The 15054-nt window shown below is 38.6% G+C and overlaps 1 protein-coding gene across 1 annotated transcript in view; it reads left to right on the top strand.

The window, feature by feature from the left end:
• opn7d (opsin 7, group member d) overlaps window positions 1-8862 on the top strand; it is a 155482-nt gene extending 146620 nt beyond the window's left edge. The window contains exon 8 of the mRNA XM_067413072.1: window positions 7159-8862. Coding sequence (XP_067269173.1) covers window positions 7159-7656 — 498 coding nt within the window. The 3' untranslated portion in view covers window positions 7657-8862. The remainder of the gene's footprint in view (window positions 1-7158) is intronic.
• Window positions 8863-15054: the final 6192 nt, after the last annotated feature.

Raw genomic sequence — 15054 nt, forward strand, 5'->3', positions numbered from 1 at the left:
CGTCTGTCGTTAGCATTACGCGATGAACATAAGCCCCCAACACGGGCCCCTGGGACAGAAACCCAGGGTTTTTCCACATGACCAGAGCACGTAGGCATTCCCGCGTTACTTTGATCGTGCGGAGCGGGTTTCCCCTCGGGGAGAACCCTTTTGTTCTGAGCCACCACTGTAGCGGCCTCATGTTCAGCAGGCCAAAAGGTATCACGTTGGACGCTGCTGCCATGAGACCTAACAGTTTCTGGAACTGCTTCACAGTGACGGCCCGGTCTAGCTTCGGTTCTTTGACTGCTGCCAGGATTGATGCTATGCGTGTTGGCGATAATTGCGCCCGCATAATTACCGAATCCCAGTTCACACCTAAAAAAGTGGTTCTCTGAGCCGGAGAAAGCACACTCTTCTTGGCGTTCAGCCTCAACCCCAATTTCGACATGTCTGCGAGAACAGCATCTCGATGCTGAACCGCCATCTGTTCGGTATGAGCTAGGATCAACCAGTCGTCGGTGTAATTCAGTATGCGGATGCCCTGCAGACGCAACGGCGCCAGAGCTGCATCCACACACTTGGTGAATGTGCGGGGTGACAGTGCTAGACCGAAGGGAAGTACTCGATATTGGTATGCCTCTCCCCCGAAGGCAAACCTCAGAAACTTCCTGTGATGTCGAAGGATGGAGACATGAAAATACGCATCTTTGAGGTCTATGGTGACAAACCAATCCTCCGATTTGATCTGCGATACAATCTGTCTGAGTGTGAGCATCTTGAACTTGAGCTTGGCCACTGAGCGATTTAATAGGCGCAGATCTAATATCGGGCGTAAGCCCCCATCCTTCTTCGGCACGATGAAGTAAAGGCTGTAAAACCCAGACTCCCTGCTGGGAGGAGGAACCCTCTCTATAGCCCCCTTTCGCAGGAGTGTCTCTACTTCCTGTGCCATTACCAGAGCCTGCTCCGGGCCCACCTCTATGGGTAGGACACCGCTGAAAGGAGGTGGCCGCCTCTTGAATTGAATGGCGTATCCCCTTTCGACTATCTGCAGGACCCAACGAGATATATTTGACAGACGTTTCCAGTCATCTAGAAAATCTACTAAGGGAACCAGCCTCTCGAGGCTGGCCTCTGGTGTACTTTGAACAGCAAGCACAGTGCCCTGAAGCGGCGAACCGGCAGGGAACAACTGACTTGTGTATCCCCACCCGTGATGTAACGTGGGCAGGGATGAACGCACCTCTTAAACTGCTTGCTTTCACTCGCCATATCGATCTATTTTCTCTTTTTTTGTAAATATACTGAAATATTTCACCAAAGGGTGGAAAAATCTTCTATATAGATAGACAAAAACACCAAATAGACAGACAGGTTTACACAGATCGCTTGCTGAAGGCACAGAAGCTGGTTCCTGTTGGTTTTCACGGACGCTTTATAGCTTCCGGTCGATGACGTCATTACACCGACGATCGATCGATCTTCCGATGGAATGGTTCTACACGCGCTTCACGACGCATTAACGCAGAGGCGTTCTCACAGCGTTTCGACGCAACTCGAGTTCCCCGAAAGGGAACGGACGTCACATATGGACTACTTTGATGATGTTTTTATTCTCTTTCTGGACATGGACAGTATAGTGTGCATACACTTAGATACGCTCTCGGACTAAATATAAAATATCTTAAACTGTGTTCTTGAAGATGAACGGAGGTTTTAAGGGGGTGGAATGACATTAGGGTGAGGAAATAATGACATAAATTACATTTTTGGGTGAACTAACCCTTTAAGTATGCATTCATTGCTATATTGACATGTAGGCTTCCATTCTGTTTTCTTTCTAAATAATCAATTGACGAAAAGTGAAAATGTTTATTTAAATTTAAAGTAATGTGAATATCGCCACTGGCCAAACCCTCATATCCTCGTCTCCCTCTCTCCTCGCACCAGGAGCTACATCACACAAATCGGTCTTTATGGCAACGGTGCCCAGGCAAGCACACACGCAGCACATGCACGGAGCACTTCAACAGATCAAAACTTCACACACAGGCAAACACGACTTGGGTAACGCACGAAAGCGCATTCCTATAGTCTAGTAAAGTAGTGTAGTTACCGATATTTTTAGTGTAATTCTTTACTTAACTTCGTTACTCAAAAAAGTAATATCTTTACTGTAATCCGTTACTTTGTAATGGTATCCCCAACACTGATCTTCAGTATGATGTATCTTAGTGCTAGTCTCATACAGCCAACAAACTAACACACAGAATAACATTATAACGTTCAACACTCTCAAATGCAGTTAAGATAGCGTAGTCCATGTGAAACAGCATTGCGTTTCCTTTTTACAATTTTAATTCGTCAAATAAACTGACCTGCATGAGTAGTAATTCAGTACCTGCGGGTAGTTCAGTAGAATGAAATGTCCTCATTTTTTTATTTTCCCCAAGACTCACGTGTGTGGCACTGATATCTCTTATTAGTAATCGTGCTTTGCTTCATACCACAGTCATGCTAAAAAACAAATGCATTCGCTCATCCATAAACATTATTTCCCCATCAACATTAGTCCATCCGTATGATGACAAGTTCCATGACTCCACGCTCATTCACTGCGTCATCAATCTACGCCTCGGTTATTGTTTTAAAGAGGTTAGTGACCCCTAGTGGTGAAAAAAACTTTCAGTATAATATGTTACTGTATCATCACGCCTAACACTGAGAATTAGTATTGTAAGGTGACAATCGGGTGCGGATAACTAAATTATAGATTCAAATGATGTTAGAGCTGATCCTTGCATCTCTAATCCACAGTTCTAGCTCTTCCAGGTTCCATTTTTGAATGCTGAATGCAGACTATACTGCCATCTGTTGGTATTGGAGAGTAATGTCCTCTCACGCAGCCGCAGAGTGCGTTGTGTGTGTGTGTGTGTGTGTGTGTGTGTGTGTGTGTGTGTGTGTGTGTGTGTGTGTGTGTGTGTGTGTGTGTGTGTGTGTGTGTGTGTGTGTGTGTGTGTGTTCACTACTCACTATACTCCAAACGTGTGCACTAAAATGAATGGGTTAAATGCAGAGGACAAATTCCAAGTATGGAATACAACACATGTCACTATAAAAAAATATTTTGATTCTAAATATTTTAAATATGCAAGCACCACAGACTAATAAAGAGTGAAACATGATATTGTCAAAACTAGAAACTATATAAAAAATACAGTGGGTATGGAAATTATACAGACCCCCTTCATTTTTTCACTCTTTGTTATATTGCAGCCATTTGCTAAAATCATTTAAGTTATTTTTTTTTCTTATTAATGTACACACATCACCCCATATTAGCAGAAAAACAGAATTGTTGAAATTTTTGCAGATTTATTAAAAAAGAACACTTGAAATATCACATGGTCCTAAGGATTCAGACCCTTTGCTGTGACACTCATATATTTAACTCAGGTGCTGTCCATTTCTTCTGATCATCCTTAAGATGGTTCTACACCTTCATTTGAGTCCAGCTGTGTTTGATTATACTGATTGGACTTGGTTAGGAAAGCCACACACCTGTCTATATAAGACCCTACAGCTCACAGTGCATGTCAGAGCAAATGAGAATCATGAGGTCAAAAGAACTGCCTGAAGAGCTCAGAGGCAGAATTGTGGCAAGGCACAGATTACAAGGTTACAAAAAATGTCTGCTGCACTTAAGGTTTCTAAGATTACAGTGGCCTCCATAATCCTTAAATGGAAGAGGTTTGGGATGACCAGAACCCTTCCTAAAGCTAAACTGAGCTATCGGGGAGAAGAGCCTTGGTGAGAGAGGTAAAGAAGAACCCAAAGATCACTGTGGCTGAGCTCCAGAGATGCAGTCGGGAGATTGGAGAAAGTTGTAGAAAGTCAACCATCACTGCAGCCCTCCACCAGTCGGGGCTTTATGGCAGCGTGGCCTGATGGAAGCCTCTCCTCAGTGCAAGACACATGAAAGCCCGCATGGAGTTTGCTAAAAAAAAAAAAAACACCTGAAGGACTTCAAAATGGTGAGAAGTAAGATTCTCTGGTCTGATGAGACCAATATAGAACTTTTTGACCTTAATTCTAAGCAGTATGTGTGGAGAAAACCAGACACTGCTCATCACCTGTCCAACACAGTCCCAACAGTGAAACATGGTGGTGGCAGCATCATGCTGTGGGGGTGTTTTTCAGCTACATGGACAGCATGACTGCAAAAAAACGAAGGAATGGTTTCACAACAGCTCCGTGACTGTTCTTGAATGGTCCAGACAGAGTCCTGACTTAAACACAATTGAGCATCTCTGGAGAGACCTGAAAATGGCTGTCCACCAACGTTTACCATCCAACCTGACAGAACTGAAGAGGATCTGCAAGGAGAAATGGCAGAGGATCCCCAAATCCAGGTGTGGAAAAACTTGTTGCATCTTTCCCAAAAAGATTCATGACTGTTTTAGATCAAAAAGGGTGCTTCTACTAAATACTGAGCAAAGGGTCTGAATACTTAGGACCATGTGACATTTCAGTTTTTCTTATTTAATAAAACTGCAAAAATGTCAACAATTCTGTGTTTCTGTCAATATGGGGTGATGTGTGTACATTAATGAGGAAAAAAAGAACTTTAATAATTTTAGCAAATGGCTGCAATATAACAAAGAGTGAAAAATGTAAGGGGGTCTGAATGTCAATGTCAATGTCAGCTTTATTTATATAGCACAATTCAAACAACACACGTTGACCAATGTGCTTTACAACATCAATATATAAAAGAAATAAAAACAATATTAGTAATGACAATACACATATTAATAATCATGATGAAAATATTCTCTATCTATGTATTAATATCTATTTCAACACTAGGGATACGCCATGGAAAACAAGTGTGTCTCAAGTTGTATTTTAAAAACGTGTATGGAATCAGAATCCTTGACATTTATTGGTAAGCTATTCCAAAGTCTAGGTGCTACTGCAGCAAATGCACGGTCCCCCTTCCGGCTTAATTTAGTCCTTGGAAATTTAAGCAAATTTTGAGTTGTTGATCTCAAAGTTCTTCCTGATTGATGTTTAATTAACAGGTCTGATAAATAAGATGGTGCAAGGCCATGCAGGGATTTATATACAAGTAGAAGTAATTTAAAATCAATTCTGTACTGTATTGGGAGCCAATGTAAAGAGACTAGCGACGGAGTGATATGTTCATGTTTTTTAATATTCATTAATAATCGCGCAGCAGAATTTTGGACCTTCTGCAGCCGTGTAATAGAGGCTTGACTAATTCCTTTATATAAAGAATTACAGTAATCCAATCTTGAATATATAAGAGCGTGGATTGCAATTTCGAGACTCTTAAATGTCAGGCAAGATTTCATCTTTGCCAAATTTCTCAGATGAAAAAAGCTAGACCTTACAACATAATTTATCTGTTTGTTTAAATTCATAGAGCTATCAATAAAAACGCCCAAGTTTTTCACAGCTTCTTTAACGTTCATTGACAGCGAGCCAAAATTCAACTCTACTGCACCCTTAGATCCTCTGGGACCGAACACTACAACCACTGTCTTGCTTTCATTCAGATATAAAAAATTAGAGGCCAGCCATGCTTTAATATCAGAAAGACAAGACATCAAGGATTGTAGGCTGTTTCTTTTAGTTAATGGTAGGTATATTTGTAAATCATTTGCATAGCAATAAAATGTTATATTGTGTTTTCTAAAAATATCCCCCAATGGGAGCATGTAAAGGGAAAAAAGCGTGGGAGCCAGGATGGAGCCTTGAGCCACACCACATATAAGCGATGTCGCTCGCGATGTATATGCTCCATATTGGACTGCCATGCTTCTGTCAGTCAGGTATGATTTGAACCAATTTAAGGGTTTGCCCTGCAACCATACTCTTCTAGCCGTGAAAGCAGCACCATATGATCTATTGTATCAAATGCTGCAGTTAGGTCTAATAAAACTAACACTGCTGAATCACCAGCATCCACAGTCAGCAGTAAATCATGTGGGCTGTCTCTGTGGAATAATACTTCCTAAAGCCGGACTGATAAAGTTCACCAATCTTATTCTGTTCTAGAAAGACATGTAGTTGGCTAAACACCACTTTTTCTAAAAAAAAAAAATTACAAAAAAGATAGTTGAGAAACTGGTCTAAAATTTATCAAATCAGTCGGATCTAAGTTAGATTTTTTTTAGTATAGGTTGCACAAAGGCCTGTTTCAGCATGTTAGGAAAAACCCCTGTATCTAAACTTTTATTTACAATCTGAAGAATATTAGGTCCAATGGCCTCAAAGTTTTCTTTCAAAAACTATGGAAGAACCATATCAATAACTGACCCAGTAGGTTTTAATCCACTTACGATTTCTCCTAACTGCTGAAGTGTAATAAGTTCAAACTGATTAAAAACGGGGGTCTGTATAACAGGAAATAAAAAGTCACAACTCAACTGTGGGATAGTCCCTCTAAGATTCTCAATTTTTGTTTTAAATGAGTTAAGAAAATTCTCACATATTGATGGAGATGAATCTACATTTAATATCGGAGGGTTTACCACTGTGTTTATAATATTAAACAATGTCTTAGGATTATTAGCATTTTTTTCTATAAGCTCAACAAAGTATTTCGATTTTGCTGTTTTTACGGTCCTCTGAAAAATTTTAAGTGCTTCCTTCAAAATATCATAACTAATATGCAGCTTATTTTTCTTCCACTTTCTTTCTGCCTGCCTACAAATTTGTCTAAGACCTCTTATCTCATTATTTAACCATGGATCATACCTAGCTTTGCGTGGTTTATTTTTTGGGGAGCTACTGTGTCTAATACTTCTCCAGAGGCTGAATGCAACCAATACAGGTGCTCATCAACTTTCCGTACCCACTGTACATTAAAATGTTTAAGAAAGAAGAGGAACCGTCACTTTCAATAGTCTTTATGAACAAGTACTTCAAATATATTTCCCTGTTTACATGTCCGTTATGGTAGCTCTAAAGACGGGGTAAATATACATGTTTGAACATGTTTTCATGTTTTATTGACAATTCAAGTTTATTTCTACTGTACCAAAGATAAGGGACACATCCTTTCCCACAAATGAATAATGACCATTTAGAAGTTTTCTCCAGGACATGTGAAAATGTTCTCATGAGTTATTTCTGTTTCTCTTCTAGCTCTCTGTGGCAGTATGCATTGGTTTTCTGATCGCATGGAGCCCCTATGCCATTGTGGCAATGTGGGCGGCATTTGGAGAAGCTGATAACGTCCCGCCTATAGCCTTTGCTTTTGCAGCTATCTTTGCCAAATCCTCCACCATCTACAACCCTGTGGTCTACCTGGTATTTAAGCCCAACTTTCGTAAATCTCTGAGTAGGGACACAGCTCAGATTCGCAGACGAATTTGTTCCAGCCCATGTAAGGGAAGCCCTGTGCCTGGAGAGAAGGATCTTCAACGGCAAACATCTCTACGCTACAACAAGGATGCTAGCAACTCCACTCGCCTCTCCAATGGCCTGGCAGACAGTCATGGGGCTTGTCTTCATTGCACCGAGGCGGACCCTCGATGTCGACAGACCACGCCTCAAAGGACTGCCTGTGTGCTGATCGGTACATCCTACAGCGAGGTGACTGTGAGTCAGATGCCGGAGAAGATGCAAGCTGACCTTCTGTGAAGGCCCTGTAGGCTCTCCTCATGCCAGCATGAGGACGGATGTAAGGAATAGATGGATGGGCAGCCTCAAATCAATTTCTGGCCACTAGAGATAAGTTTGTCAGATAAGCTGTGATCAGATAACACTTCCATACTGATGTCATGTATTAGAACTGCAAAGCAATTGACCCTGCACGAAGTCCCACCTTAAAAGGTTACTGACTGACCCTACCATGGCAGCTGTTGCCATCCATCATTTTATCAGACTAGATTGTGCTCTTTCACTGAAAATCTGTTCACAGAAATATGCAACAACAAAAAAATCAAAAAAATTTTTGCCTCTTAGTATGAATATGTTAACGTTACTGTTATCTATTATCTAGTTTGCAAATTTGCTTTTAGAAGATCTAAGCATTCAAATCTTACAGTCTCTCACTTCTGCCAATAAGGATTAATGATTTTGATGACATCACTGCACTTAAGCATCTCATCATTTCCTGTCCAATCAAATGCTTTCTATAATCTATAGCCCCGCCCACTACATTATAAATAGACGCTGAAGCTGTGGCTGAAATTGGTCCCTTGTTTACACATTTACTATATTCTACATGGTGAGAGGCACATAGTGCACTATATAGGGGATAGGGAGCGATTCAGACTGTAAATATGATTTCATAGAGGCGAATGAAGTCTGGTTTTACGTTAGTATCATTGAGCGGTTGCAGCGCACACAGTCTGCTCCAGTCCAGATACACAATAGCAAAAAGCGGATCCCATCTTGTCTACCTGTTTCAGTGGAAATTACATCAACACATTGAATAATGCGGCGTGTTTCAAGGCACTTCAGTGGGCCTTTAAATAAGGCAACCATTTGCAAAGCATTTTTTAGTTTTCGCAACTTTCGTAGTTAGTTGTGCCAACACATTTTTGTAAGGTAGACCTAAACTTCCTTTTTAAGTTAAATCAACCTTCCTCAGAGAGTAGTTGAATAAACTACTAGTCTAACTTTAAAGTTGGTATTAAAAAAAATACACTCATATTCTAAATGCATGTTATTGATATCATTGTGAATAATTAATCCATGCATATGTTTCTTTTCTTTTCTTTTCATTTTTTTTAACTCTTAATTTTATTTAACAGATCATAGCTTGATCTTCTGGTAATTATTCCAGGCGATATTGAAACACTGCTTTGTGAAACATCAGACCTTTGTGAATCATTTGTTTAACTGCACTGTAAAAAAAAAAAAAAAAAAAAAAAAAAAAAAAGTTACCTGGTTGCCTTACAATTTTGAGTTCATTGAAATTAAAATTTTGAGTTAATACAATGAACATTTTTTGAGATTCGACAACCTTTATTAAAATATTATTAAAAGGTTTTGTAAGCATATTGGGTAATTGTGTGTGTTTTATTTCTGATGACGAAGAGAAACATGCCAAATAGTGCTATTTTCATGATTTATCACATTTTGTATGTGGTTCAGATACAATAATATTTTGAGTTTCTATTTATTAAACAAATTTCCTTCATTGTATCAACTCAAATTTTTAATTTCAATAAACTCAAAATTTTAAGGCAACCAGGTTACTTACTTTTTTAAGTTAAACCAACAAAAAACAACATTTTTTTTTACAGTGTGTGGATTTGGAGGTGTAATCAAACTGCCAGTCACATGATTTCAGTAAACAAGACTTTTGTCATAACTGTTTCAAAATTTCAATTGTCTGTCAATAGGGGGTAATCTCTGGAACACGTGGACCAGTGTCTGTATGATTTTTATCTGGTCTCAGATCAGTTGTACAAATTTGCAAATTTAGCTTTCTCCACATATTAAGCCACCTTTGGTCAGAGAGAGCGACAGTAACCAAGAGGGCGGCTTAGTGGAGGGTCAACAAGAACTGGAAAGTCTGTTAAACCAACTACTCCATTTTACTATCCACTGAAAACCTTCATAGATCATAAACATTTTGTGTGAAAATCTCTCCTTATCTCATTGTGGCAAACCACGGCTGTGCCACCACCACCAACATAACCAGAAACAGTGACTGACTTTGTTTAAGTAATAGCACAGCTGTTGCCTGATCGGATCTTGTGATATGAGATGAAGGTGATTAATCTTTCAATGGAGCGGTCAAAGAAGAAGAGGATATTCTTGTTTGCTATTACTTTCTTTTCCAGAACACCAACTTCTCTATGAAGAAAAAAAAGAGAAGATGAAAGCAAGACAAAGGTCAGCTAGATGAGTAAAGCCCTGGGGAGGACATGGGGTTCAGCAGCCGTCTATATGCTGTCCTTACATCAACATCCTCATAAAATGCTCTGCATTCTACAAAAGTATCTGTGAGTTCACCAATGAACTGTGTTTTATATATATTCTATGTATATTGTTGTGAGTTATCCACAAATAAATGATTTAAAAATTGCATGCAGTGTTAGATTAAACAAAAACAAAAAATCAGATGATCATTACATGAACTAAAAGACATTTCTGGATGTGGGACTATGATATCACATGACATTCTGTAACAATGCAGCATTTATCGCTGTTTTTATCAGTAAAGCACAGTGAGCTATGATAGACTACAGCAAGACTAGCTCACTGATTCTAATCGGCCATTCGTTTTGAAAATAGAACAAGTTAAATTAATCAGAGATGATCAATGGAATATTCTTATCATGCATTTCCATTTCATTTGATTTCCTCTTTATTTTATCAAAATAAATATCATATGATATTAGATTGCTACTCACTTCCCATACAATTTATATTATAGTTAAAGTGCCCCTATTATGCTATTTTAAAGGGTCCTAATTTTGTTTAGGAAGTCTCCAGGTTTACATGCATAAACGCTTTCATTTATCTCACAATATACATTGCACATCACCACATTTTTCAATGATCCTCAAATGACTCGTTTGAGGATTCAGTCTCTCTAAATCCCTCTTTCCTCAGGCCTGCTCTGATTGGGCAGACGGCCCAGTCTGATGTGATTGGTCTATCGCGGAAGCTAAACGCCCATTACCGTAAAGAACTTCAGCTCTGGAGGCTTCCTAATGATGGGTACACGCCTTGGTATATTTCTAAATTATTGCTGTACACATGCAGAAAATGTATCAATAACTATATCAATAACAGCACATACGTTAGCCGAGCACTAAAATGTCTTTTCGACACTTAAGCCCCGTTTTCTCAAAAATTACCCGGACCAATTTGTACCAGGAACTTTTTTACAGGAACTGTTCTCCCTCCCAGACCTGCAGCTGTCTGCGTTTCCACTGCTAAATAAAGTTCCGTGAAGATTAGGCAAATTAATCCGGTGATGTAGGACTGCGCGCGACTGCTCCTCCAAGTCAGTGACGGACAGTAATCATTTTTGTGTGTACCGATTGAAAGATTTAGTGGACTGTTTACATGAGACGTTATCTAAACCGATCTGGTGTTTACATGTGATGACTTTCAAACGCAATCATTTTGTCACATGCAGTTTGTCTGCCGCATCAAAAATGTCAACGCAGTTTTCTCCAGCAGCTGGAATGTGTTTACTGTAGCCATAGCAACTCTTAACGGCCACCAGGACTAATACAGTATTATATAATAAGCTATTTATTTGTTGTAAAGTGTAATAATCATCTCAGAAAAAAAAAAATATTCTGTCAGGCGCAGTTAAAGTAAAAACTGCCTGGGGCAATATACGCTGTGTCATTACTCCAACATTATCTTCATAACTTACGAAATAAAAGTTTACCCCTCAGAAAAATTTACTTTCCTCTCTTGTCAACATGAGCGCGGCGCGCGCCGTCACGTCATGTAAGGAAGCACACTTAAAAGTAATCGGTCAGGTCGTTATACATGGTGAAAAATAGACTGTAAAAAAATTTATAACGAGTATGGAAGAGATTCAAGCTGTGCTGCTTTTGCTGGTTATGTATAACGTTAGGTTTACTAAAGAGGAAATTAACAACGACAGAAAAGAGCACTAATATGCAGATTTAGCAGCATATTCAGAAAGCTTGTAAAGCTAGATTTAAAATGACAATGTATATTATTATCAGCTATTACGGACATTGCACGTGAGATGGCTGAGACGAACGCGCGCCATCAGACAGAGAGACTGATATTTACTGAACGTAGACCGAACCTCGCAAAAGACTTTTAAAAATGCTGGTTGAAATAAAATGCTAAACCAATCAGCATGTTCAGCGCCCAAGTCCCGCCCTCGAAAGTTCCTGAACTTTGAAAAAGTACTACCGCGCAAGCAGGGCCGTTTGGAGGGGGAAATATTTACCCGGAACTTCATTTAGACCCTGGTTCCTGCGGTCTAAACACACCGAGTACCATCCCAAAGTTCCTGGTTCCTGGGTAAAGTTCCTGTGGTCGAAACGCGGCTATACACAACACAAACCATCTACAGTGCTCAAGGGCGGGTCAAAGTAGGTGTCGTTTGTCGTGTTACCCTGTGCCATGTAGCCATCATGGAAGCGGGATATGCAGAACATTTACATGGACAAACAGTTATATTACACACTGTGGAAAAGGTTATTTGAAAAAGCAAAATAGAGGCACTTTAAGATAACCCCAAATATATATATTTAGAAACATTTCTACATGTTCTGACAAACGGAAGAGGTTCATTTTAACAAATATTTATTTTCTTACTGATTGAAAATCAGACAAAGTCAGTTTTCAGTCAATAAAAATGCTGTGATTCAACAGGGGTCTGACGAGTTTTCTAATTTTATAAATGGAGTAATTGTGTTGATTTTTTTGTGTGTGTCAACCACGATTTTTCAGTTCATTCAAAAAAATGAGGTTTTGTCAAAAGAAAGGTTTTTTTTCTCATTTCAAGAATGTCCTATTACTAAGCTAAAGCTAAATATAAATATAAATCAAATTTTTATTTAACTTCTTTATACAGTATAATGCAAAATATGATTAATTCGTCAACACCTCAGATTATAGTAGGTGGAGCTGACGGCATTTGGATAGCATTTTAAAATGTTTTCTTAAAGTTGAATGCTTGGTTTGTAATTTGTATTTGAGATTTGTATTTTTTCACACATTTTAACGTCTGATGGTGTTGCGTGAAAAAACATTTATTGAAGAAGCATGAGGTTGCACTAAAAGGTAAAGTAATGGCTTATGTGTAAATGCCAAAAACAGTATAGTATACATTTTATGTAATAATCATGTATTCTTTCTGATTTATGGAAAGACACTGTGTGACAATCATATGATAAAAGGACATAATATGATAAATAGATTTCTCACACTACACGCCCCTCCCCTGCTTGCCACAATCATTTTCTTTAAACTAAATATTTTTGGGTGAAACATGACCTGGAAACGTTCTTGACCGATTTCGTGAGATTTCACCCATGTGACTGCCTCAAGCTTGGAGGGAATCTGGGAAAATGAGAGTGACCTTGCCGTGTATCCGAAATGACTCCTTGTTTATTTCAGTATGGACTAATCCTTAGCCTGGGTTCCGGTTTAAAACAGCTACGGCCCGCAGGATCTGTGAAAATCCTCCTTCAGCAGTTGCACTGAATTTTGCCTCTTGATTTAAAACCTGTATATTTTCAGGCTGTGAGCTTTCATTTCTGACTAATGTCACACTGGCGCTATGTGGAGTCATCTTTACTCAGAGGGCAGATTTACAAAAGTCTCTAAACCTCGCCTTAACCCAGCATTCACTCCATTTGGATTGCTAATCTGCTCCCGAAATCATCCCAGAATGACATTTATCTCTCTCAGTATTGATCAACAGTTTCTGTGTATTTCTCAGCTGTACGTGTCTGCACTGCTGTGCCGATATCATCAGACAAAAAGTGTGTCATGGTCACTATAGGTTTAGCTTTCCTGTTAGGAGTTCTGTAGAGTTCTGTCATCATTTGCTTACCCTGTTAATCTGATATTGTGCAGAATGTTTGTTTTATGTGATGAAAGTTAATAGGCCTGTCGAGCTCGAAAAAATGATGATATTCACTGAAAGTCTTCTCATGTGCCACAAAAAGACACATTGGGCCAATTTGATGTTGATTATTATATACACAAGAAAAACTGTCAGACAGTCAGAGCTTTTGGAACGACATAAATGATGACAATTTTCAATTTGGGGTGAACTATCGCTTTAGTTTCTGTGATATATTGTGTATAATCTGTAAATAAGATTGCAATAAAGATCATAATACTGGTTTGTATCACGATTATCAGCTGTGCAAAGAAATGTTTACACACCGATAGTCAATTTGTAAATAAAGGTTTATTATAACAGAATATAGCTGCATCTTGCAGTTCCTGAAACATCTAGAAACATTTAGTCAGCAATATGCTGTTCACGCACCGTTATCTTGATATGATTGAGATCGTTTCTATTGTTGTCATATGCTGTTTTTTTGTTTGTTGTTTTTTTTAAATATGTCTACACTTTAAAAAATGCTGGGTTAAAAACAACCCAAGTTGGGTTGAAAATGCACCAACCCAACAATTGAGTTGTTTTAACCCAATGGTTGAGTTGTTTTAACCCAGTGGTTGAGTTGTTTTAACCCAGTGGTTGGGTTAAATGTTGCTTTAGACAACCCAATTGCTGGGTAAGAACAACTCAACCATTGGGTTAAAAACAACCCAATTGTTGGGTCGGTGCATTTTCAACCCAACTTGGGTTGTTTTTAACCCAGCATTTTTTAGAGTGTATAGTTTTTTATTATATTTGATTTAGTTTTAGTAATTTATGGAAGCTTGTTTCCGCTATGGAATAAAACTATTTAAAAGATCATCCTCAGAATCGATCACAATTGTTAGAAAAAAAGTCTGAATTGTTTTTTTGTTGTTTTTTACTTTTTTTATTCAGTGCTAAGCTTCCTTATTTTACTACATTTGGTTAAATTAAATTAAATGAGAAATGTTTCCTTGTAAAAAAAACATTTGTTTTTAATTTATTTCAGTTAAAGGTGCACTATGTAGTACTTTTGCAGTAAAATATTCAAAAAGCACCAGGCTAGTGTGTGTGTGTAAGTGTGTGTATATATATATATATATATATATATATATATATATATATATATATATATATATATATATATATATATATATATATATATATATATATATATATACATAATATATCATAACATAATTTTAAACACACTTAAATGTATCTAATATGATAAACAGAGCTGCGCTATCTCATACTCATCACCGGAAAAGCAGAAATGGCGGCGGCGACTTTTCCCGTCCCGTGCCGTGTGTTACACAACAATCGCTCCAGCGGCCGTGCTCAGCTCCTCAACACTCGCTCCTGCTCTGCTTTATACTACAGTAATGTTAATAATCTCATCCATAAACATAGTTTCTGCCCGAGTCCTATCCCAATTCTTTTCCACCGGCTGTGAGGTGAAGACCACACGTCCCAAGATTCTG

Source organism: Pseudorasbora parva, chromosome 13 (assembly GCF_024679245.1).
Source record: "Pseudorasbora parva isolate DD20220531a chromosome 13, ASM2467924v1, whole genome shotgun sequence".
NCBI classification, from domain to species: Eukaryota; Metazoa; Chordata; class Actinopteri; order Cypriniformes; family Gobionidae; genus Pseudorasbora; species Pseudorasbora parva.